The sequence below is a fragment of the Megascapheus bottae genome, chromosome 27 (assembly GCF_031878675.1).
Source record: "Megascapheus bottae isolate mThoBot1 chromosome 27, mThoBot2.hap1, whole genome shotgun sequence".
Taxonomy (NCBI): domain Eukaryota; kingdom Metazoa; phylum Chordata; class Mammalia; order Rodentia; family Geomyidae; genus Megascapheus; species Megascapheus bottae.
In genome coordinates, this window is record NC_143535.1 from 10,185,111 (window position 1) to 10,212,268 (window position 27,158).

Consider the following 27,158-nt stretch of genomic DNA (forward strand, 5'->3'; position numbering starts at 1 on the left):
AGGTGGCTCAGGCCTGTAATCCTGAGGAAACAGATCTGAGGATTGTGGTTCAAAGCCAGCTCGGGCACAAAAGTCCATGAGAGGGGCCGGGAGTTTGGCCCAGTGGTAGAGTGCTTGCCTAGCATGCATGAAGACCCGGGTTCGATTCCTCGGTACCACATACATAGAAAAAAGCCGGAAGTGGTGCTGAGGCTCAAGTGGTAGAGCTCTAGCCTTGAGAAAGTCCAAGGACAGTGCTCAGGCCCTGAGCTCAAGCCCATGAGTGGCAAAAAAAAAAATTGTTAATAAATTCTTTAATAAAAAAAATATCAATAGGGGCCGGGAGTTTGGCCTAGTGGTTAAAGTGCTTGCCTAGCATGCATGAAGACCCAGGTTCGATTCCTCGGTACCACATACATAGAAAAAGCCAGAAGTGGTGCTGAGGCTCAAGTGGTAGAGCTCTAGCCTTGAGAAAGTCCAAGGACAGTGCTCAGGCCCTGAGCTCAAGCCCAGGACTGGCGGAAAAAAAAAATATCAATGAAAAAAATTTTAAAAAAGAAGTCCATGAGACTCTTATCTCCAATAAAACACCAGGAAACCAGAAGTGGTGCTGTAGCTCAAGTGGTAGAGCAGTAGCCTTGAGCTGAAGAGCTCAGAGACGGGACCGAAACCCAGAATTCAAGCCCCACGACTAACCAAAAAAAAAAAAAAAAGGCATGCTTAAAGCCACTTGGCACAGTCTATGCTAGAGCACACTTCGATAAAGAGACCAATGGAATCTTCTAAACATTCCTGACAGAGAAGCTGCCTTAGAGTGATGAGTTATTTGACAACTCGGATTCAGTACATGCTGTGTGAATGGACCAGGGATTAGGGCCCATAATAGCAAACCAGGCTTGGTAAGCTTCCCAGGATGGAAAAACGCTCTTCAGGTTGGCTATGTTGGCTTCAGACAGTTCAGAAAGGATTAGGGAGAAATTCAATTGCAATTCATGGTTGATATAAAAAATAATAATAAAATAAAAGAGAAGGGAATAGGAGAGAAAGGATAGAGACAATGCCAAAAAAAAATGAAAACTCATTTTAGTTCTTCTATTAAAGCCAGATGTATTTTAGGCCCTGTTTCTAGGCAACTGCATACTGGTAATATTCTTGAATGCTTTTTTTAAAAGACTCACAACTGTCAGAGTCAGTAAAGGTCAGAAGGTAATTTTATAATTACTCCTTCTGACACAGGAGAGGCACAATCACTCCAACACAACCTGGAAAGCAGTGACATTTGCTATTTTGTATTCATTTGTAAAAATGCTAAGACTTGCCTCTTTGGCAAGCCCCCTGATTCAACCAAACTTGAACAGGGTGTTGGCATTGAACCTGTCATTCTATCATCACACCACTCAAATCATTCATCAAGGCCTGATAAAAGTTTCCCCAGAATAACTAATCTGCACAACCTACAGCTAAAAGCCCTGCAGAATCGTTAAAGAACTTTACACCAGAAAGTTGTACAGAGAGGAAGCCAACAGTCTCAGAATACCAAGAAAACTGAAGTTAGAGAAAGGCGAGGTAGGATGGGAAAGAAAAGTACATGAGGTACAGGGGAATGCCTCAAATGGGCAACCCAAAGATAGAGCTGATCTGGAGTTGACTTTGTTGTTGTGTGTGTGACCTTGAAACAAAACCAAGGAAATTATCTTCTCCTGAGCTCCTATAGCTCTTTGGTAGGACAAGACTTACAGTTTACATGACCAGATCTTCACAACTGCATAGGAGTTATTTTATCTGAAGTGCTGAAAAGCTCCTTTTGCTAGACACAAATGAACTGAAAGCAGGAGGAGAGCTTTGCATCTCTGCTTTTTGTGTTTCTGTCTCGGCCATTTTTCTCTGCAGTCACTTTGCAAAATACTGTTGGACTCCAGGCGGGGCAGGACTGATGATGAGGGGCTGACACTGCTTCTAAGGAGCAACCCAGCTTCCGGGTGACTGACCCCCCACCAAGCAAGGATGACCTGTTTATCCTAAACAATTTTCAAGACCAGAAGGTGGGCAGTTCACCAGATTTGCTCATGGCTGAGGTTTTGTTTTGTTTGCTTGGATCCATCAAAAACAAACTAAACACTAGACTGAAAATCATGCATGCCTATGTGTAAGAATTTTGTGATTCCAGATTTTAAAATTGTAGGACCCTACTTCTCTTAGAATAAGTGGCCTGCCTGTTCCTCAAAAGACTAAACATAGAGAGCTCCCCTATGACCCAGCAATTCTACTACTAGGCATTTACCCAATTGTCCAGAAACAAGGACATACTAAATCCACTAGCACAACGATGTTCATTGCAGCACTATTTACCACAGCAAAGATATGGAACTAACCCAGATGTCCCTCAGTTGATGAGTGGATCAACAAGATGTGGTATTTGTACACAATGGAATTCTATGCTGCTATCAGAAAGAATGACCACGCCATTTGTTAGGAAATGGAAAGACTTAGAAAAAAATCATATTAAGTGAAGTAAGCCAGACTCAAAGGAAAATAGGCTCAATGGTTTCCCTCATTTGTCATAATCAGTAGAAACCATAGGCTCTCCTAGAAGAGATTTGCAATAGAGCAAAACCTAGGTACATAAGGCCATATAGTATGACACTAAATGAAAGGACCTCTAGGATATAGAAACAAAAGCCATATGAGTGATTGTTGTCCTTAATGTACTATGTTATCTCTCATCTCTTTTGCTGTCCCTTGGTTATCTCATAGTTACAGTGTCTCACTTTGTTATCTGCTATATTAGATATATTTGTATTTGGTTATTTGAAATTGGATAGGGAAGGGGGGGAAACAAGATGAGGGGTGGAGGTGGGGGGAGGGAAATGGGGACCAAGATATGAGAAAGGGTATCAATGTATGTGAATTAATGCACCTTCTATCTGGTGAATATAATGTAACCCTTCTATTAATTACAATAAAAATATATGAAAAAAAAAAGAATAAGTGGCCTGCCTTTGGATCTGGCAGAGCAGACTGGGATGAAATTCTTCCCTCTGCCTACTCTTCTTTCTCTCAGGTAAGGAAGGGGTGATCTCATTTGTCAATCCTGACAGGGTGTTTCGAGTGGCTGAGAAACATTTTCAGAAACTGACTCTATTCAAGACCAAGAAAAGTTGTCAAATATTCCCCCTGCTATAACTCTGGATGCAGGTATTTAGCTGGACATGGAGCCTTGGAAGAAGACAGAGAAAACATAGGGCCAGGTGAGGAGCAGGGCTAGGCAGGGAATTCAGAGAATCTGACCTGAAGCAGCTGAGAAAAGAGAGAAGTGATGGGGGGCGGGGGGACTGGAGGAGGAGCTAGGAGTAGTCTCATGTCTTGGTCTTATGAGGATGACAAATGTATTTCTCCTCTTTTCAAGCTTTATGGACAAATATTTAAAGGAAAAACATTAATAGCTATGCACATCTAAGTTTTACCACTAATTAGACTTAACATTCTTGGGAGTTTTGAATGAGGTGTTAAGTGCAAAGCATGTTAACTTGGGCAGGGTAAGCTTTTTTCAGCTCAAAATTAATGCCCCAATGAAAGAAATAAGGGTAATGGAATGTTTTGCCCAGATGGTTTGGCTCTTTGATATAGACAAACATTTTGAAAACACTTAGAATATTTTTCAACTCTATGCAATGGCATTAGGTGATGACTGCTGACTTATTTCCTGTTTCATTTTTCCTTTGCTCTCTCTCCAAATATCTTTTGGCTTGGAAGACTGCAGTCCGTCCACAGAAGTGGACTTGTGGCACTTAAAGTTAAGGAACAGAAGGGACTCTAAGCATGCCAACAGGTGCTTTCATCATTTAATGGTTCTTCCTGTTGTCCTGCTGCTCCTTACCAGTCCTGAGCCTCCCGGTATTTACATCAAGATTTGCTAAAGATCAGAATTTCACTGAAGCTACAGAAAGAGTTCCAAATACCCCACAAAAGTAACTGGCCAATTGACCTAGAGCAGGGACGGCAGCTGGACAAAGGGTTTTAGTGGTTGGTGGAGGAAAGAGAATGCTGGGAAGGTCTGCTTCCTAGAGCCCCCTTTCCTTTGTCCTCTACAATAATAGAAACTTCTGTAACCTCCAGGTGTAGCCACTTTGGCAGTGGCAACACAGACACAAAGCAACAGCTAGACTAGGTGGGTGCCAGGTCACAGCATGTTCTAGCACTGTGCTGAGCCTTTGTTAGTTTGGTCAATTGTGGCAGTGTTCTTAAAAGCAATCCATATGCTCTCCCAAGGAGCTCAGCTACCCAGCAAAAGCAATAAAGACTGAATGAAGACCACATGGACTTTTGTCTCATTATCCACACAAAAACAACAACCAAAAGCTATGGATGGCATCAGTTTTTTGGTTGTCTTTTTGTTGGTGTTTAGCTGGAGCACATAACATAATCACACTTGTAATTTATTGTGCAAAATAATGAGCTTATGACACTTCTGCACATGCATAAAATACACTTAGATCTTGATCACTCCCTTTCATTCTCTCCTCCCTCCTTCCTGCCTCCTTAGTTTATGTCTTTTTGTTTGTATTTAGAGATCTAGACATATGTAGTTAATATCTTTGAGTTTGGCTTATTTCACTCAATGTGATAATCTACAGTTCCATCCATTTTCCTGCTGAAAATGACAAATTTCATTCTCTATGGCTAGCTGAGATGTATACACACTCTCTCTCTCTCTCTCTCTCTCTCTCTCTCTCTCTCTCTCTCTCTCTCTCTCTCTCTCTCTCTCTCTCTCTCTCTCTCTCTCTCTTTATCCATTCAGCTGTTGATGGTCACTTAGGCTGACTCCAAAACTTGGCTACTGTGCAGTGTGGTGATAAACTGTGGTGTGGTGTGTATGAATATCCTTGTGTGCTGACTTACATTCTGTCAGGGCTCCATACTCATTTCCATAATGGCCACCCTCATTTACATAAACCAACAGTTTCCTCTACCCCCCAACCTCACTACCCTCATCAAACATTTGTTGTTTTGTTCATAGCCATGCTGACCCAAGGTAAAATCTCAATGTAGTTTGGATTTGCATTTCCTTTATGGCTAAGGATGTTGAACATTTTTTCAGGTTTTTACTACTTCTTTGGAGAACTTTGTGCAATTCATCTTTCCATTTTCCATTATTAATTGAGTTATTTATTCCTCTGGTGTTTATCTGAGCTCTTCATATATTCTGCATATTAATCCTTTCCCTTACTTTTTCTTCAATCAAAAAACCATGAATTATTTCCTAGCCACTGCCAAACAATATAAAGCTATATTATGTTATTTGCTCCCTTTTCTAATTATAGACTAGAACATTTCATACCATAACTACGTCTTCAGTATTGTATGTGGTTATCAGTATAATGCTTCTCTACCATAAAATCCTTAAAATGACTATTCTTACCAGGCACTAGTGACTTATGCCTATAATCCTAACTACTCAATCTGAGGACCTAAGTTTGAAGCCAGTCTGAGCAGGAAAGTTCTTAAGACTCTTATCTCCAATTAGCCACCCAAAAGCTGGACATAGAGCTGTGGCTCAAGTGGTAGAGTGCTAGCCTTGGGCAAACAAAGCTCAGAGACATCACTCAGGTCCTGACTTCAACGTCCAGGACTGGTGCTCATATGGTGCACCACACACCCCTACTAAACACAGAAGTCATTGTATTGTACCACAATTTGAAACGTACACATCTCAAGATTATACCCATCATGCTCTGCAGTGAGAAAAGTACACATAACAAATTTTAACTGACGACAAATCTGTGTCATCTAGATAATATTACATGGGTGAAAAGGTAAAACTGGCTAAATACTGAGGCCCATAGGGCTATGTGGCACATTCATAGTCAAGCCTCAGTCATTACATAATCTTCTTCAAGAAAAGAAGACTCATGCCGGGCACTGGTGGCTCACACCTGAAATTCTAGCTACTCAGGAGGCTGAGATCTGAGGATCGCGGTTCAAAGCCAGCCCAGGCACTAAAGACCATGAGATTCATCTCCAGTTAGCCACTAGAAAATTGGAAGTGGGACTGTGGCTCCCTGGGTAGGGTGGTAGCCTTGAGCTGAAGAACTCAGGGACAATGCCCAGGCCCAGAGGTTGGGCAGTAGCCTTAAGCTGAAGAGCTCAGGGACAGTGCCCACCCAGGCCCAGAGTTCAAGTCCCATGACTGACCAAAAAAAAGAAAAACAACAAAAAGAACCCATAAATATACAGTGAGCATGTGCCAAAGGTTTAATTTGGTAGTAAGTGAATAAGCAGAGTAAACAGAATGACAAAGCTGGTTCAAAGGACATGAAGACAGCTAGGGGTATGGCTCAGTGGTAGGGCCTTTCCTATCATGTGCAAGTGCCAGCACTCTCCATAAAAAGGCAAGGAGAAACCGATGCAGAGTCAGCTGAAGAATACAGGTAGAGCTACAACTGGATAATGTCCTATGAGGCAAAACCCTAATTCTTGCAATTGCCTTTTCTCCTGAACCAAATATTTGGAGCTTGTTGATCTTACCTAAGTTAACATCTGACTGCAGAGGATTTGAGTACAAATCAATAGTTCATAGCAAATCAAAGTGACTGTCCCCTACAGCAGGGGCCAACCAACCTTTTCTGCAGAAGGCCAGATAGCAAATATTTGAAGCATTATGGGCCATGCGATTTTAATCAGATCCATCTAACTTGATAGTATGAAAGCAACTATGGCAATAAGTAATGAAGAACAAGGCTATATTCCCATAAAATAAAATTTAAAAAAAAAAAAAACAGTAACTAAACTGGACTCACAGGACCCAGTGTGCCAACCTACATCCCAGAATATCTGAGTTGACACAGTTAAGACAAGTCCCTATGCACAATTCTGAAGATGAGAAGTAATGATTTGCTTAGTTTCCAAGTCTCAAATAACCTTTAAACAGTACACAAGTCTTCATGTGATAAATCTCATACTTCTTTTACTAATAAGGGAAGACACTTAACCAGTCTTTGGAGTTCACATCAGAAACACATGTGTTCTGTGAAACAAAGGCAAATCATCTATAACCCATCAGCACCTTCTCCATTGCCTTGAGATCCTCATCACAATCAATGGAAGGCCTAAAGCTGATGAGAAATCACTGAGGGCTAGTAGAAGTCCATGGAGCCAGACATGTCCAAGTGACAGGAATGCTCATCTGAGAGACAAGGTCATGGAGATATCACATGATTCCAGGGGGCAGAGCCCACGAAACACAGAAAGAACCTTTGAAACTGATACTTCAGAACCAAAAACAAAACCACAGGGACCTGCATTAAGCTCATTCAAAAGCGGATTCATGTTAAAAATGTTTTGAGTTAAAGAGTTGATCCATTTTAATGTGATGGAAATTATGTGACCTCCTCACAAAACATAGCATCCTGACTACAGGGTCCTCATGCAGACTGCAGATTCCATATATTGGCCTAAATTGAGCTCAAATTGCCCATTCACAATAGGTGACCATTACTGAGCCAAAGGCTTACTATTTCTTGTAGACTCTGATTAAGTTAAACATTTATTGTAGATGGACTGTGAACACATACTGTAACTGACACTGCTGTCACAAAACTCAACACAGCCACAGCACAGTGCTTAATTTTGAATAAGAGACCCAAAAGTGAACTTTTCCTTTGGGACCCTCTTTGAGGATAAAGGCATGAGACAGAGCCATCATGACCTAATTGCCTCATAAAGGCCAAATCAACACTGTTGCACTGGGGACTGAACTTTGGGAGACACAACTCACAGAAAGCACTGAGACAAACAAGCTGAGTACTGATGTTTTCAGAAATGGCCAATAAAGCAAAGCAAACTAGAAAGGCACAACCCCCGCCCCCTGCTTAATGTTTAATATCAAATCAAGTCAAAAAATCACATAGCAAATAATACTTAGATAAGCAAATGAATGAAAGGGAAAGGAATGATAGCAGTGTGTTAGTTACAGGCAGAAGTGGTATTTCTTCCCCATCAACTCCTCTAGGAAGCTGCTTCCGATAGATTACCTTCTAACTCACCCATTTTATTCTCTTACAGTCACATTTATTTGTGTCTGCTAGGAAACATACCTTCTTCCTGCCAGCTGGTCTTCTAACTTTTCAGTTTCTAGAAACTAATAAACAGAAGAAAATCTGATAAAAACAAAACCTTGATATATGATGTGCTGACACATTAAAGAATTCCTACTACTGCTTAACCAAGATCATGTTTCTATTCTATTGAATATTTCTAGAATAAAAAACAAAGTTTATATGTAAAGTTAAAGTGTCTCGCGGTGCTCTACATTTAGTTTCATATACTATATTTAGGAAAACAGCATTCAACATATTATTATTATTATATAGTATAAGCATATAAGTTTAAAAAGCACCTAACAAATTCTGACCCAGAATTGAGATGACCACAAAATTTCATCAGGTAGCCTATTAAGGAAAGAAAAGCAAATAAGGGTTATAAAAGGAAAATCAAAGATGGAAAACAGAGTGTAACTCTCCCCTAGAAGGCAACTTTTCAAGTGAAATACAACTATTTTCATAAATGCTGAATGACAGAGAGATGGTCCATATAATACTTAAATAGCTGTTCCAAAAAATAATAGCAAAGCTTTCCTGGAGACAAAAATAAGGTATTTTTTTTCACTTGTAGGGCTTGAACTCAGGGGCTGGGTATTATCCCTCAGCTTTTGGTGCAAGGCTAGTTCTCTACCACTTTGAGTCACAGAGCCACTTCTAGTTTTCTGGGTGGTTAAGGCAAAGACTGGCCTTGAACTGTGATCCCCAGATTCCAACCTCCTGAGTAGTTAGGAATACAGGTATGAGCCACAGTACTCAGTGAAAGTATTTTAAGTGACAGTTGGCAAAAAGTTTCAGAAATTCCAGGTTCACATAAAAAGCTAACAGCACCACATCTACCCTGGGTGTCACAACCCAGAATATGATAAGGACACGTACACAGCCATCCATGTTCATCACTGAACTATCATAACCAAGTGATGGAAACAACCCAGATGCCCCACTACAGATGGATACAAAAAGCATGGTACATATACAATGGAATTCTACATGGCCACCACAAAAGATAAAACAATGGCATTCACTGGGAAGTAGATGAAACTAGAGCAAATCATGTTGAGTGAGATAAGCCAAGACCAAAGGAACAAAAGGCGCATGGTCTCCTTGATGTGTGGATATTAGATCCAAAAACACAAGAGCCATGACTCAGTACTCAGGTACTCAAGGTCATTGACATGAACTTGGAGATACAACTATATAGACATATAAATCTATGATGGGATATATATTCTATAGACATACTGATTATATTATATAGGTCAATATGTAGCTATGACAAACTCTCAGCTTAATTTTAGTTTAGTTCTTAAATTTATGTGCCAGTGATTACATAAGATTCCATTCTTGAATACTTGTTTGTTAAACTTGACATTTAAAATACGATGTAAAAAAAAGGGTTAATAAAATCTTTTAATTAAAAAAAGATTAAAAAAGGCAATAGCTCAATATCCATGTACATATGACCATATAAATGATGCTAAACCAAATGAACTCCAGGTTAAGGAAACAGGAGGTTTTTCTTTATGGTTGTTGTTTTTAATGTACTAGGTGAAGTTATTTCTTTTTTCTTTTATTTTGTTCCCCTATGGTTTATCGTTTGGTGTCACTGTATGTGATTTTGATATCTAGTGGATTGTATAAACGTTTGTTTGAAATGGGGAAGCAAAGGGGAACAGCAAAATGGTGAGACAAAGGACAAAGGGTGAACCAGAACAACAGCAATTATCACAAGACACTATGTTGGAAATGAACTTTACAACTTGGTGAGAGGGTGCTGAGGGGGAGGGAAAACTGGAGGAAAATGTGGGAGGGGGTAACACTGCTCAAAAAGAAATGTACTCACTATCTTACGTATGTGACGGTAACCCCTGTGTACATCATCCTAACAATAAAATCAATTTAAAAAAGAAAGAAAGAAAGAAAGAAAGAAAGAAAGAAAGAAAGAAAGAAAGAAAGAAAGAAAGAAAGAAAGAAAGGCTAACAACACCGGATGACACATAGCTCACGCCTATAATCCTAACTACTCAGGAGGCTGAGATCTGAAGATTGCAGTTCAAAGCCAGCCCTGGCAGTCCCTGTGAGACTCTTATTTCTAATTAACTACTCAAAACCTGGAAGTGATGCTGTGGCTCAAGTGACAGAGCACTAGTCTTGAGTAGAAAGAGGCTCAGGGACAGTGCTCAGGCCCTGAGTTCAAGCTCCACAATAGACCAAAAAAAGAAAGCTAACTTAGAAGGCAGGAAGAGTGGTAAGAGGAGGTAAGATTGATTGGAATACACTGTAAACACATGTGGAAAGGTTAACAATGAACTCTACCCCCATAACTAATATCAGCTAATAAAAACAATAAACCCCATAAATTCACTGGTTCTGAATTACTTAAATAACCTCGGGTTGTGGTTTTATCTGTGAAACCCAAATATAATACTAGGTATTAGCATGTAACTGACAATTAGAGAACATTGCTCCAAAGGAAGATGCCTTTCTTGCTGCAAAATGACTAAGAAAGGGAAACTAACGTTGTACCGCACCAAAGGGTAACACAGCTTTTCCCTTTTACTAAAACACATTGGGAGGCACAGAATAAAACAAATGATCACAGTAAAGAGAGCAAAGATTGAACATAAAAGAAAACCTAAGCTCTTAAAAGGCTGAGAAAGCTGGAGAATACTGTCACTGCTGTGACTTTAAAAGTTCTGTACAGCTGGGCACTAGTGGGTCACCTCTTAAATCCTACTCAGAAGGCTGAGACCAGAAGAAAAAAGTTTGAAGCCAGCCCAGGGAGAAAAATCCATGACACTCTTAACCCCGGGGGGGGGGGGGGACAGAAGTGAAACTGTGGTTCAAGTCATTATTAGCCATGAGCAAAAAAGCTCAAGGGCAGGACCCAGGACCTAAGTTCAAACCCCAAGACAGGCAAAAGAAATTAAAAGGTTAGGTAGAAATGACAGTTGGTACCTTACATAAAACAGATAGTTTTTGCTCACTCTCAAGGTACCTTCCCCTGGAACTCAGCCACCGCTTTGTAAGGTTGAGAATGCACCTGGGTGTTCAGCCAGCATCTCCTTTGGACCCCAGCAGACACCCACCAGTCAGAGGAGGGCTCAGCCTGCTGATGATTTCAAAATCTCAGTCTCTCCGTACTCTCAGTCTTCCACCTTAGGCACACACAAGTCACCCACTCTGTGCTCTGAATTCCCAACCATGGAAACTGCTAGAAATAACAAAATTGCTGCTGAAGCCACTGACATTTTATAGTAGTATGTTTGGCAGCAACAGATAAGTCAATACAGTTACTTAGAATGCACAAGTAGGAAAGGGTTTGGTGGGGTTTTTTCAAACTGGAAAAATAACCCTTAGCTAAACACTGTACCTTCCATTTAATAAATTCAGGTTTACACAACTAGACTTCACTAATTCAAACTATTCTTATTTCAAAATAATTTAGACTAAAAACTTTGGAGTGTTTTGGCTGAGTGTCATCATTCAAGCTGCTCTGGGAAGGAGTTTAGATGATCCATAGAAAGAGAAAAGAAGATGAAAGCTAAAGTCAGGCACTGATGGATCATACCTACAAATCCTGGCTGCTCAAGAGGCTGAGCTCTGGGGATCAAGGTTGGAAAGCCAGCCAGGACAGATAAGTCCCAGAGACTCTTTTTTTTTTTTTTTTTTTTTTTTGCCAGTCCTAGGCTTGAGCTCAGGGCCTGAGCACTGTCCTTGGACTTTCTCAAGGCTAGAGCTCTACCACTTGAGCCTCAGCACCACTTCCGGCTTTTTTTTCTATATATGTGGTACCGAGGAATCGAACCCGGGTCTTCATGCATGCTAGGCAAGCACTTTAACCACTAGGCCAAACTCCCGGCCCCTCCCAGAGACTCTTATTTACAATTAACCAGCAAAAAAAACTGCAGAAGTGGCAAGTGGTTGAGCTTCAATTGTGAGCAAAAAAGCAGAGCAAGAGCTGAGTTCAAGACCCTGTATTTACAGCCAAGAATCAGTACAGAGAGAAAATATGGAAGTTAATGAAGAGACTAAATGGTTTTGAAACTTATAAAAAGTCCAACTTTCTATAGAAAGTATTCATGCCAGATGCCAACGGCTCACACCTGTAATCCTAGCTACTTAGGAGGCTGAGACCTGAGGATCACAGGTCAAAGCCAGCCTGGGCACAAAAGTCCATGAGACTCTTATCTCCAATTAACCACCAGAAAACTGGAAGTGGTGCGGCTCAAGTGGTAGAACACTAGAAGCCTTGAGCTGAAGAGCTCAGGCAGGGACAACGCCCAAGACCCAAGAAGTTCAAGCCCCGTGTCCAACCAAAAAAAAAAAAAAAAGAGAGAGAAAAAAAGTATTCACTGACCAGTAAATGAACAGACACCTCAAGTTCTTCCTAACCTCTATCTGCATATAATTTAAAATTCTACCTGGCAAATCAGCCTGGTTAATGTAAGTTCTTTATCCATCTACCTATTTCATCTACCTATTCATTTTTTAAACTAATTTGTTATGTTCTTCACAATTAAGTTCATTAGTTGATTGATTCCCAAAGAACACACTGCAGAGCCTTTTGTTATGTTATACAAATTTATTTATAGTACAGTTAAGGATTCAAGTGTCTTCCATATAAAAATGTCCACGTGTGGCACAGAGTTCCTGCCCTCCCTCTGGGACTGGGACATCCTTCCCAGGCTGCACAGGCCATGAGGGAGAAGGGTGCCTGACCTGGGCCGTGAGGAGGGAGGTGTCCAGCCCAGGCCACGTGGTGCAGCAGCCTGATCACATCCTCGGGCTCCGCACACAGAGACCTAAATCACTATGATTTCCATTCTGCAGAGCCAGTAACTTATAAATCAACATTACTTTCAAAAGATTACAAAGGTAAGACTATACACCCTTTAGATAAGAATAAAGACATCTAATTTTAGTTATTCCCTTGATTAGTCAGAACAGACATCAACTTTGACAGTGTTACAATGCCTGTGTTCAGACTTATTACTGAATCAAAATTCTGAAATATGTATTCGAAAGTTAGTAACTGTCTTAAAATTGAGCATTTTACTGAGCAATAAAATCTCTTCCATACAGATTTATGTTTAACTACTGCTATACCTTTAAGACTGTAGGTTCTCCAGCGTCAGCAGGAACATAAAACTCATAAGTACAAGATTCAGGTTCCAGTGGATTTTTTTAAATTAATTTAATTTTTTAAATTAAATTCAGCCATTTAGGTGTCTTCCTTCAACCACACCAAAAAGAAGTAATAATACCTTTTCCTCACTTCCTCTTTTAGGGAAACAGACAGAACTGTGTCGCCATATTTTGCTAAAAAAATCATTAAACACACATAAAGTCAGATACAGAAGGTTTTTTGACACATCCAGCTATTTTTTAATATTTAGCTGACAGTTAATAACTTACTACACACATTCAGCACTACAAAATTCAGTAGTTATACAAGGTAAATTAAAATAGTAAAGCTAGTCTAAATAATAATGAATCCACAATGGTTCTCCTTTAATTATACTGAAAATAATTATAAAAATAGGAAATTGTCATGAAAATATTTCTTTTTACTGTATGTAACTTAGGAGTTCTTGCCCATGTCAACAGATTGCCGGGCATCGGCCACTGCATCAGGTACTCGAACAGTCATATTGTCCATAGCTTTGGTCAAACAGATTTGGCAGCCCAGCCGTGACCTGTACAGAAAGAGGGCAGAGGTTTGCTTCAGTATTCACTCATGTCAGTCACAAGGCAGGGCAGCCATTCAGGACATTCTTGTGTTTGCTTACCCACTACAGTTAAGGAATTTATTAGCCTTTTAAATGTCCATGAAATCTAAACAGATACAACCAGACTGTTTTATTGAGCTATAACTAGAAGGTAACAGACCATAAATATGAAAAACAGCCTGGTGTGGCCAGGCTTCATGTTAGCCTTTACTTTCTATCTACAAATTGATTCAGCAGATTACCTTCTGATAAAAAAGCTGATGAGCAATGAAATAAGCCAAGGACACAATGGTGGACAAGAGAAGAGAAAATGATTATCTAGCAAGTGGCACTGTGGCTCAAGTAGTAGAGTATTAGCCTTGAGCTGAAGAGCTCAGGGACAGTGCCCAGGCCCAGAGTTCAGCCCCATGACCCACAAAAACGTAAATAAATAAATAAAATGATTATTCAAACCTAGAAAATCAAAATGACTATAAAGGCTACACTTTTAAGCTTTCAGATAGGAAATTTAGAACAAATGCATAACTTCCTAGTTACATCATCAATTTTAAGAGCCTAATTTCCCCATATTTGTAATATGTCTGAGGTTAGGCGGCATCCTTGACTCAATGGCATCTTACAATTGCTTCAACAATTGGTGAATTCGATTCAATATCCTTAGAGGTATCCCTACAGCTAGTTTACATTTACTTAGATCCGTTCTAGCTTTTCACATTCCATGTCTCCTCTAGACAACTTTTTCCTTTATTTGCTTTTTCTTTTCTTTTCTTTTCTAGTCGTGGGGCTTGAACTCAGGGCCTGGACACTGTCTTTGGGCTTTCTCAAGGCTAGAGCTCTACCCCTTCAACTCAGAGCACCACTTTCTGTGTATGTAGTACTGAAGATTCGAACCCAGGACTTCATGCATACTAGGCTACACTCCTGGCCCCTATTTGCTTTATCTTTTAAGAGTATTACCTACTCATGCACCTACCAATTTTACCTGAATAAAAGGCTACAAATGAGCCTCCTTATTAAGATCCACAATTCTCATAACCAAATAATACAGAAACTTGAAGTAATTTCCACATTATCCTTTAGGAGAGAAAAAAAGGTGTTGATGGAGAATGTGGCACTGAAGGTGTTATGGAAACAGGAAGATGGCAGCTACAATCTGATTTCTTTGGTATCTAAAGAGACTTACGCTCCCAGTCTTTCTATCTGCCTTAACTCCATCAAGTGAAAAATAAGGGCTGGAGACAAAGCTCAGAGGCAGAGCACTGGCCTCACATGTGCAAGGCCTGAGTTGTTCTACCTTGAGCACACACAAAAAAAGAGGGAAATAAACTCTGAGAAGAATGATTCTTCACAAATGACTGTATAAGTCTGGTGAGGACTCAATGAGGTCATCTGTTGCTACATCACACACATATTAATACAGCTACTATTAAATTCCATTAGCCTTACAAAACTATAGTTAAATAAAGTCCACCCTAAGTAACAAGTCTCCTTGAAACAGCAAACCAACTGGAAGTGTTTCATGACTGCAACCAAGAATGGATAATTAAAAAGCAGGTATCACTCAACATTACCTGCATTATAAATCTTACCATATTTAAGAGTAACTCTGCCTATTACTTATAAAAGTAAGCTGATTCATTTACTATAATGTACACTTAGAAAAAGAACCAGACCTCTTACCATAATCACTGGTATATATTATATGTCTTTGAAAATTCTGTTCTCTCAAACAGGTAAAACTTTCCACTGTAATTTTGTTCAATTAACAAATCTGTCCTTCAAGAATACTATAAAAAGCATTACATTTAATGCCATCCTGCTAAATTGTGATAAATATTAATTCCTGGAGTAAAAATAGACCAAGAAGATGCATTAAGATGTAGAACTTACAATCCTTCCACTTTCTAAAAGAGAACCTTTGGCGAGGGCTCTGCTGTGGGACTGTGGTGAGGAATGCCACATGTCCGATGGATGCAGCTGCCACTGCTCTCACTTGGGCGGGCACATACCCTCGCAGGTGGGATGGCAAGCTGATACGAAGTAATATAAGATGCATCTTCCCGGCTTACTAGTATAACTGACACTGTATTGTCTTTAAGTATTTGTCTTTTTTTTGTTTGTTCACAGTATGCTTAGGATCTAAGCCACTGCCTAGCATGTCACAGGGACAGGCTAAATTTCTGTGTTTCTCTTCCATCCAAACACAAAAGAAACAACTTCAGTTCATGCAACTTAGGGCACAGACACACAGACACTTAGTACCACCCCAAAGACCTGGGCCTGAAAAAGACAATCATCATAAAATCAGGATCCACTCCTCAATCGTACCTGTCTGTTAGTCCGTAAGCCAGGTCCAGCATGTCATTTTCCTCATCGGTGATTGAATCTAATTTCTCATAAATATGATCCTCAAAGATGAGGTGGCAGGTAGAGCAAGCCAAGGTTCCCTCACAGGCACCTACAAAAGGAACAGATATGAGCACACCCTCAGCAGCAATCCGCTGCAACCTGGATTATGTGTTATATACTTCTACATTTTTTTATGTGCCAATACTAGTGCTTGAACTCAGGGCCTATGTGCTTAGCTTTATTTTGCCCAAAAAACTCTACCACTTGAGCCATAATTCAACACTACTTCTGGTTTTGGGGGTAAATAAATGGAGATGAGTCTCACAGACATTCCTGCCTGAGCTGGCTTTGAAACACAATCCTCAGCTCTCAGCCTTCTGAGTAGCAGGTACCCAGACTAAATTCCATTTTGAGAATGGCCTTTGTTTCTGAACAACCACTCTTGGGTTCTACAAACTAAATTCTGGTAACATAGTCTAGTAACATGCTCTCTTTTATTTTTTGTCAGTTGCAGGGCTTGAACTAGGGGCCTTGGGCATTGTCCCTGAATTATTTTGCTCAAAGCTAGCACCCTACTACTTTGAGCCACAGCACCACTTCCCAACTTATGGTGGTTGATTGGCGATAAGAGTTTCATGGCTGTCAAAAGCTGGGATTATGGATGAGCGCCATCACACTCAGCCAAAATTACAAGACTCTTGACAAGTTTTGTTTTCACAAGACAGTGATTTTCCTAGAGTAAGAATCTTGTTAACCTGCACAATTTTACATGTAGGAAATTTTGAAATTACACTAAAGGCTGATGGCTAGTAAAATGTCACCTGGCCTGACTTCATTTTTGAAAAAGCAAAACAGGAATAGATCATAAAAGTTGGGGCAATCCACTGAAATTCCTATCATAAATTACTTCTCAGGGAAAATTAGGTATCTGCAGACTATGCTCTTTTCTTGTCATATAATAGGAGTGCTTGATGACAGGAAGAGGTAGTTTTGTGCATGTGTGCGCATCTTATGTCAAGATCATGATGTTGCTGGGAGTTTGGCCTAGTGGTAGAGTGCCTGCCTAGCATGCACGAAGACCCAGGTTCGATTTCTCGGTACCACATACACAGTAAAAAGCCGGAAGTGGGGCTGAGGCTCAAGTGGTAGAGCTCTAGCCTTGAGAAAGTCCAAGGACAGTGCTCAGGCCCTGAGCCCAAGCCTAGGACTGGCAATAACAACAGCAACAAAAACAAAGATCATGATGTTGACAAGACAGGTTGTCCGCCCCCACACCTGACCCCTTTCCTAACACAGGGCTAGAACACAGCTGCTCGGGAGTACTGTCTGTGGAGTTATGCAAAATCTAATTTTCCAAAGTAAAGATTGACCTAGCACAGTCAGAAATATATTAACCATGATGGGAATCAACACAGACTTATATAAACATTATCAGGACCTCTCAATTTAAATAGTTTTCCCCAAAACAGACAGATGAAGAGCAGAAATAATACAGAAGAAAAATATCAAACTGAGATTCCAAGCCTCGGTAAACTCAATCACAGATGTGCAGCTGCCCTCTAGTGATAGAGTCCTGCAATACATGCCGAAAACCAAGTCACATAAAGCATCTGCAGTAAGAGTCCTTACAAATTCGTATTGCTTCCAGCATTCACAACTATCCACCTTTATTCATTTATTCACTTACTACTTCTTATGCAATGAAGAATACAAGGAGAAAGGCTTTATCCCTCATTGGTCACTGGAATTGTGGCCAGTGCAGAGAGGACAACCTGGGGTGGACAGGGAAACAGACTGGAAGAGGACAAACACCAGGTAACCCATACAGAGCTGCTGGGTTACTTGCAAACAAGTTTCAATGGGCCCAGGCTAAGGAGAGACTCAGGACTAGGTAAGCCTCCATCTTCCCCACAGCATTGGTCACAGTCTAGAAATTATTTATTTCCCCTATTCCACACAAGGAGGCATCATGTAAACTGAAATTTAATGGATGAAAGCAGCAAACTGACATCTGGAGGTAGGAAGACAAAGAAGTATCTGAACAGAGGATAAAGTATGCCTAAAAATCACAGAAAGAAGAAACCTAGGCTGAGTTTAAGCCAAGAAGAAGAGGCCAGTGTGATCCAGGTAGGGGAGACTATTACTACTAAATGACATCGACGGTGTAAGTCATTTAGGCCAGGATAAGAAGTACACATTTGACTTTAAATACAACAGGCAGTGATTTGTGGTGTAAATGAGAGCTCTGACTTGATGATGCGCATCGTGACAAATCACACCAGCCACTGGGCTCAAGAACAGCAGCAGGTAGCAGTTCCAGGCCTGCAATGATTGACAAGTGTCTAGATGGAGCCAATAGAAAATATTGGAAACACAGCTTACAGACATTACTGACAGGAGATGGCTGTCGGTTGCTGGGGAGAGATTAGAAAATGCTCAGATTTCAGGGTTCAGTTGCTAGGCAGTGCTCATTACTCAAGCAGAAAATAGAAGCTGAAAGACTTTAAATCAATGTACTTAAACTACTTTGGGTGTATATATGTGACACAGGGTTGAAACTCAGGGCCTGGCACTTGCTTCGACAACTTGCTTACTCAGCTGGCATTCCACCACTTGAATCATACCTCCAACCCTACATTTTGCTGGTTGCTTGGAGTCTAGCAAACTTTTCTACACAGAATGACCTTGATCTGTGAACCTCCAGGTCTTAGCCTGAGTAGCTGAGATTATACATGTGAGGCACTAGTGCCTAGCAAAACTAGCTTTCACATCCATATTTTGTTAAATATTTCATGAACATCTGCTAACCAATACAAACAAGAATCCATGAGAAAAGCAGAAAAAAAAAAACTCTGAGCATTCAATTCATAAAACAAATTTTCCTCAGAAACTCTATCCCCAGGAATTTACTACAAGAAAATTCTAAAACATGGACTTAGGAAAGTACTCAAGATGTTCTCTTTAATATTCCTTATGATAATTGAAAGCTGGAAGCCACCTAAATATTTAGAGAAAAGGATGAAGTAAATCATGACATATCTAGATAAAAGTATGCAGTTATTTAAAATGCTGGCCACAAAAGAATACTTGATGGCATTGTGCATTAAGTGGTTAAGAAGGGGAAAGGGGTAGCTAATGGTCTAAGCTTATTAACTCGTGTGTGCTGATTTGAATACGAACACCAGCCACGAAGGGTGAGGCACACTACTCATGAGCAAGCCTATCACTATCTGTCTTCAAGTGACTTTGGAGAACATAGTCAAGACTTGTTGCTGTTTTTGTTTGCCAGTCCTGGGGCTTGAACACAAGGCCTGAGCATTCTCAAGGCTTTCTCAAGGCTAGTGCTCTACCACTTGAGCCACAGCAACATTTCCAGCTTTTTCTGTGTATGTGGTACCGAGGAATTGAACCCAGGGCTTTGTGAATGCTAGGCAAACACTCTACCACTAGGCCACACTCATGGCCCCGCATGCCACGAGTTTTGAAAACATAGCTCTTTACCAACTTAGTACCTCCTCCTAAACAAACAGCAGGGTGGGCCGGGAGTGTGGCCTCATGGTAGAGGGCCTGCCTGGTATACATGAAGATCTGGGTTTGATTCCTTGGTATCACATAGAAAAAAGCCAGAAGCAGTGCTGTGGCTCAAGGGGTAGAGCCCTATCCTTGAGAAAGCCCAATGACAGTGCTTGAGCCCTGAGTTCAAGCTCTAAGACTAGCAAAAAAAAAAAAAAAAAAAAGAAGAAGAAGAAAGAAAAGAAAAAAGAAATGAACAGCAGGGTTTCACGGTGATTAAATTTCTTCACCATATGAGTTCGTGTATAGTCCCCTTCCAACATAACTGCAACACATCACTAAATGGAGGTTCAGTTAACACATTATTAAAATTCATATTAAAGGGCTGGGATATAGCTCAGTGACAAAGTGCTTGCCTAAAAAGTGCAACGTCCTAGGTTTGATCCCCAGTACCAAAAAAGAAAAGACCCCTCCCCCCCAAAAAAAATGTGTATTAAAACTTTTGCTGTGCTGCAACACCGCAGCACAGCTCACACACTTCTGTCCAAGTCAGGAGATACTTCTGTCAGCTCAAGCAGCTCTGCCACACGTAATGAGCTACAGGGCTGCTGATTTTCATAGCCCAGCCACAAAAACCACAGAGCTTATCCACAGTGAACACAGTGGTGGGCCCTCTGCTAAGCCCTTCACGTCCCAATCTTTGCTGGTGGCGGTGGTGGTCATGAGGCTAGAACTCAGGACACTCTACCCCTCTGAGCTATAGCGCCATGTCCAGTTTTCTGGTGGTTCACTGGATATAAGTTACACAGACTTTCCTGCCCAGGCTGGCTTTGAACTATGATCTTCAAATCTCGGCCTCCTAAGTAGCTAGGATTGCAGGTGTGAGCCATCAGCTCCCAGCTTCCACTTCACAATCTTTAAGAACTCTGTGAGACTAGAACTATTATCCAAATCTATTATTGTAGAAAAAGATAAATTCAGTAAACATTATTAGTCAAAAGTGTAGCTGAGGGCCGGGAGTTTGGCCTAGTGGTTAAAGTGCTTGCCTAGCATGCACCAAGACCCGGGTTCGATTCCTCGGTACCACATACATAGAAAAAAGCCAGAAATGGCGCTGAGGCTCAAATGGTAGAGCTCTAACCTTGAGAAAGTCCAAGGACAGTGCTCAGGCCCTGAGCTCAAGCCCAGGACTGGCAAAAAAAAAAAAAAAAAAGTGTAGCTGAGCCAGACACGGCAGCAGGTGCCTATAATCCCAGCAACTGGGAGGCTAAACAAGAGGATTCCAAGTTTGAGGTCAATCTGAGCTACTGAGCAAGAGACCCTACCTTCAGTCTGCAGGACACGGTAAGGAATGAATGAAGTCATAGGAGATTTCTGGCCACTTGGCTACGTAAAGTTTTTATAAAGACTACAACAGTATAATTGTCCTATTCTTTACAAATGAAAATATAACTCCAACACATCCTGCACTACAGTACTTTACAGTAAGCAAAGGTTAGAATTTCTCAAAAACACCAGCTGGTGTTCACTGGCTAGTCACTGGCTTCACTTACGGATTTGAAGGAGTGCTCTATACTCACCGAAACCATCAATATCCAGGTTGTTTTCAATCACAACATCTAGCAAAGAGTCACCAACTTTTCCTTTGGTTGTTAATGTTTCACCATCACGGTTTATAAAGTGGACCGTTATTTTATCTTCTGAGCTGAAAAAGGAAACAGTTGCTTAGTATTTCTAGTAACTTTTAACCATATTTTGGTGTGTGTGTTGGGGGCGGGGAGGGTGAATTCAGGGCCCACGCGCTGTTCCTGAACTTTTACACTAAAAGCTGACACTCTGTACCACATGAGCCACAGCTTCACTTCTGGCTTTTTGCTGGTTAGTTGGACATTAGTGTCTCACAGATTTTCCTGCCTGGGCTGGCTTGGAATCAAGATCCTCAGATCTCAGCCTCCTGAACTGCTAAGATTACAGGCATGAGCTACAAGGACTGGCTCTCAAATCATAAAAGAGGACTGTAGGAGGTCAGCTTAAAGAGTACTTGCCTAATTTACCCAATTGTCCAGAAACAAGGACATACTAAATCCACTAGCACAACGATGTTCATTGCAGCACTATTTACCACAGCAAAGATATGGAACCAACCCAGATGTCCCTCAGTTGATGAGTGGATCAACAAGATGTGGTATTTGTACACAATGGAATTCTGTGCTGCTGTCAGAAAGAATGACATCACCCCATTTGTTAGGAAATGGAAAGACTTAGAAAAAATCATATTAAGTGAAGTAAGCCAGACTCAAAGGAAAATAGCTCAATGGTTTCCCTCATTTGTCATAATCAGTAGAAACCTTGGGCTCTCCTAGCAGAGATTTACAATAGAACAAAACCTAGATACATAAGGCCATAGTATGACGCTAAATGAAAGGACCTGTAGGATATAGAAACAAAAGCCATATAATGAGTGATTGTTGTCCTTAATGTACTATGTTATCTCTCATCTCTTTTGCTGTCCCTTGGTTATCTCATATTGTTACAGTATCTCACTTTATTATCTGATATATTGGATTTATTTGTATTTGGTTATTTGAAATTGGATAGTGAAGAGGGGAAAACAAGATGAGGGGGAGAAATGGGGACCAAGACATGAGAAAGGGTATCAATGTATGTGAATTAATGCACCATCTATCTGGCAAATATAACGTAACCCTTCTATTAATTACAATAAAAAATATATTTAAAAAAGAAAGAAAAAAAGAGTACTTGCCTAGCAAGCACAAATCCTAGAATCACTAAAAATTTAACATTAAAGCATGCACATGCATATGAATATGCTTATTTTATGGCATTTTTCTTCTCTCCAAAGCTTATGAGCCAATCAAAAGCAAATCTACCTCCCCACCTCCAGAAGTTACAAGTCTTCCACCTTAAAGAAAATGGCAAAAACTACGTGGCCATTATCACTGTGTGGTCTGCAGTTTGGCTCCCCACTGGTCACATGTTTGTACTCTACCACATGACTGTCATCCATTCACTATTAATGACTGGTATTGGTAGATTCTGAAGGTTCCTCCCCCAAGCCCTTCCATTCCAAGAACTAGTAGAAACTCTAAGCTAGTCACAAAAAGGTAAGACTTCACACTGGGAAACAGACAACTGCTCAGTTTGGCATCATCATCATCAACTGACCAGCCATCACAACAAACAACTACTTCCTTAACTCATCTGATACCAGAGTCTGAACTTTGAAATCAGGACTTTGGGCTTACTAGGCTTGCTCTGTCAGCACCCTAACACTTGAGTTTTGTGGATTTTTTGTGCCTAAGCTGGTTCTGAACTTCAGTCCTGTAGATCTCAGCCTCCTTAGTGGCTAGGATTCAAGTGTGAGTCCCAGTAGTGTGCTCAAAATAACCTGTCCATGTTATCATTTACCCATCATTTACTTTTACAGCACACAGAGGACATTTCAACCAAGCGAGTGGGGCATGCTATCCTACAGGTATCAGTAGGCTTCGAATGTGGGGACTGCTGCAACACCCCTACCACAGGAGGGTGGGGGAAGCCGCTGGAGAGGCATAAGGAAGGAGTATTCCTCAGTTAGCAGGAGACCCTATTGAGAAGCATGCTAAAACCAGAGCCCATAATCCTAGGAGGTTGTCAGAGGATCCTATTCAAGACCACCCAGGCAGAGTTTGCAAGACCTCATCTCAACAAGAGGGATGCGGTGGCAAATACATCTAATCTCAGCTATATGGGGTGGATGACATATACCAAAAAGTTTGAGAACCTATCTGTAAAACAACTAAAGCAATAAAAAAATATATATAAATTAAAAAAAAGGTTTGACCAGAAGTTTGGCCTAGTGGTAGAGTGCTTACCTAGCATGCACGAAGACCCAGGTTCAATTTTTCAGTATCATATACATAGAGTACCACATACACAGAAAAAGCCAGAAGTGGTGCTATGGCTCAAGTGGTAGAGCTCTAGCCTTGTGAAAGCTCAAGCACAGTGTTCAGGCCCTGAGTTCAAGCCCCAGGATTGGAAAAAAAAACAAAAACAAAAACAGGGGTTTGGCTCAAGTAGCAGAACACTTACCTAGCAAATCAAGGCCTCTAGCAAATCAAGGCCTGAGGTCTATCCACACACAGGATATCCTAATTATTTTTTTTTAAGTAGAAGAAAAAGACCCCAAGGATTTGCAGACATGACAAAGTTCAACTCCCTGTATTAAATTGAGTGAAATTACCACCAAAATACATAGTATAAGGTCCACACAGAAGGCACCTCCCTTGTGATTCCTGGTTAAGTCTCAGAGTACCTGCTTTAGCTAGGCAACTGGCAAGCCTGGAAGTGGTCTCCTCCCCCTTCTCTGAGGTCACATCCTAGACACCCCCCACACACACACCCACCACCTCTCATGGGGCCATGGGAGGGTTCCAGGCTCTGAGGTCATACACTCCCCCAGCCCCTTCCCTGGATAAGCAGCGGGGAAGCGGCTGGGGCCCCTGTGGGCTTGAGTGTCCACCATACACCGTGAGGCCATAGTTCAGAATGAACTTCACCTTCCTGCCTGAATACTGCATGGTGTTCCCTTTCAATCTGCCTAACCGAATTTAAACCTTACCCATTTATGTACACATATGCATACGTACACATACATGTATGTGTGTGTCCGCATACATTCGTATATTTATGGATATGTACACTTACATGTATGTATTCCAAGTACGTTCAAAGGAGGCACTTCCACTTACGAAAGCGTCACGTTTCCTCCCTAGTTAATATATCCCAGTTCTTACCATACAAAGCTTATCAAGAACACACCTACACACCTAGGAGAAGGTACCGCACCCTTTGGCACACAGGCCACAGCGGGGAAGGGAAAGCCTGGAAACTGGGACAATGAAGATGCCGGAACGTCTCACGCGGTGTATGTTTTAAACACTGGGTCAAGGCTGGGGGAAGGGAGAGAGAAACACCACCTAAGTCTTCCTAAGGAGAAACTGTGGACAGCAGACAAACCGCAGACGTCTTCCAGCTACACTTACACGCCTGGAGATCTTCGCCGTGTAAATACCCACCCTGGGACCACAGCCGAAAATGATTGTTTTTTTAAAAAAACTTCCGGGCACAGAGCCCCTGAAAAGTGAGGCAACTTGGACTTGGTGCGCCCAAGGCAAGTTCAGTGCCTCGCCTGCGCAGTCCCGGCCGACCGGCCGGCTTGCCGGGCCGGCCTCCCTCGCGCCGAGGGCAAAGAGCACGCGTGCGTCCCGGGGAGCGATCGGCACCACCCAGCTGCGGTGCCCGGCACGGCCGCCGCCGGAGCTCAGACCCAGAGTGCTGGGGAACCTGAGAACCTGGCGGCGCTGGGGCCGGGGAGCGGGGGGAAGCCCGGGCCTCCGCGGCCCACCGCCTGGGGTGGCTCCGGAAGGCCTCCCCCGCCGGGAGGGAGGCAGGCGGCGCCCCCGGGCGGCGGCGGGACGACTGGCCGAGGAGGCGCCGGCGGCCGCCGAGTACCGGGTCCACCCGCCCCGCACGCTCCCGGGCCTCACCTGCCCCACGCCCGCGCCGACACGCTCAGCGGCCGGCATCCCCCGAGCACGACGCCCGCCCTCGCGCGGGCTCCGGAGACGAACAGCCAGCGGTGGGCCGGGCCGCGGAGGGCCGCGGAGGCGGCGGCGCGCAGGACCCGGGCGCCCCCAGCGGCGGCCATGGCCCCGGTTGCGGGAGCGGCCGGAAGCGACGCGGACCACCGGGCGGCCGCCCGAAGACGGGGGTCGCCGCGACGCTAAGGGGCGCCGGACAGGCAGCGGATGTTGTTGCTCCGAGCGGACGTCCAGCGCGCCGCCGGCCTCCGGCGTGACCTATAAACACGTCCGCCCCGAGGTCGGCTCCTCCCCTCCCGCCGGAGGCCCCGCCCCTCCGGCGGAAGGCCCCGCCCACATCCGTTCCCACGCCTCTAGACCTTGCGTCTTCTTTAGGGGCGGGGCTGAGTGCAAATGGCCAGTTTTAACCTTGAAGCTCTTAAAATGTACCTGGCAGGGACGATTAATCTCAAAACAGTAAAGTCCAATACCTGGAGGCAAATACACTGGGAAAAACCAAACCTGGTTAATCCCTAAATGCTTTTTTATTTGGTTCTGCACTATCCTCACTCCCTAGAAAAACAACACGGGAATTTACAGCAAAAGCTGTTCTGGGCATATCAAATAAGGACATTAAGAAGTTTTGGAAACTTTCCAAATGCCAATAAAAGTTATAATTGCTTTACAATTTTGACTATACAGTTATACGTTTTTCCTAATCATGAATACATGTAGGGCTGCTAGAGAAGGTAGGTCTGACAAATGCTGAGTATACAGATGATAATTGGCTTGAATTTTTTTGTTGTTGTGGCAATGAGACTTCAAAAAAAACTTTTACTAAAACCAGAAAAATGAATTGTAAAATATACTTTATTGTAGTTAGTATGTTGTGAAAAGAGAGGCGTTGAGGTCAGAAAAAGGCCATGTTCAAACCCAAGGTCTACCACATAGGCAATCTGAGACCTTGGATGAATTTTTCTCTCCAAGGATCAGAGTTTCCACAACTCACGGATAAGATATGGCATGTCAGGGCCACTCCGAGGGTTAGACAAAGTAACACACAATGCCCAGAGCATCACAAACTATGCTCAATATCACACACACACACACACACACACACACACACACACACACACACACACATCACACACATTCCTTCTTTGCCCAACCCTCCTCTAGCAAATCCAGATCCAGCTTTGACTTGGGTAAGAGACAGCATTCTGCTTTTAGAACATTGCTATGTACACAAAGAGTGACTATTTGCCTTAGTAGACCCAGAGGGCTCAGATAAAGAGGACTGTGCATTCCAATATTCATTAGTAAGCAACCAGAGTTCAAGCAAGACCATGGAGATTAAAGATGGAAACATGATGTCCAGATTTTTAAAGGCGGGCAACTATTATCTAAAATTTACAGAATTCAAGGGATTGATTGACTGTAGGGTTCGTAAACACAGATGAGGCAACAGGGCATAGTGAGTGTGTGCTTTGGTGTATTTTCTAGAGATTTCCTTGTCTATAAAAGGCCTATCCCATCTTTCTCTTCTATTAAATTCATATATTGAAGTTCTTGTTGCTATCACAAAATGCCACAGATGAGGTAAGTGATTAAATCAAATTAAACTTATCTATAGGGCTAGGAATGTGGCTTAGTGGTCAAGTGCTTGCCTAGCATTCATGAAGCCCTAGGTTTGGTTTCTCAACATCACATACACAGAAAAAGTCAGAAGTGGCACTGTGGCTCAAGTGGTAGAGTGCTAGCCTTGAGAAAAAGATGCTCAGGGACAGTGCCAAGGCCCAGAGTTCAAGCCCCAGGACTGGCAAAGAAAAGTATATCATTTCTTCTTCCTCTTCCTCCTCCTTTTCCTCCTCCTCCTCCTCCTCCTACTCCTCCTCCTCCTCCTCTTC

The 27,158-nt window shown here is 42.1% G+C and overlaps 1 protein-coding gene across 1 annotated transcript; it reads right to left on the reverse strand.

Moving 5' to 3' along the window:
* Positions 1–13,305: 13,305 nt before the first annotated feature.
* Fdx1 (ferredoxin 1) lies at positions 13,306–25,540 on the reverse strand. The gene is made up of 4 exons (XM_090319559.1): positions 25,219–25,540; positions 21,250–21,374; positions 16,136–16,265; positions 13,306–13,774 (listed from the first exon to the last, which is right to left on the reverse strand). Exons 1-4 carry the CDS (start codon positions 25,377–25,379, stop codon positions 13,660–13,662), a joined length of 531 nt encoding a protein of 176 aa, XP_090175685.1. The 5' UTR covers positions 25,380–25,540; the 3' UTR covers positions 13,306–13,659.
* Between the last annotated feature and the right edge of the window lie 1,618 nt (positions 25,541–27,158).

Coding starts and splice junctions, on each gene's coding strand:
- Fdx1 (XM_090319559.1), bottom strand. CDS start 25,379: ATGGCCGCCGCTGGGGGCGCCCGGGTCCTGCGCGCCGCCGCCTCCGCG. Junction 21,375..25,218: donor TCGGCGCGGGCGTGGGGCAG/GTGAGGCCCGGG, acceptor TTCCTTTTTCAG/CTCAGAAGATAAAATAACGG. Junction 16,266..21,249: donor CCTGGATATTGATGGTTTCG/GTGAGTATAGAG, acceptor TTCCTTTTGTAG/GTGCCTGTGAGGGAACCTTG.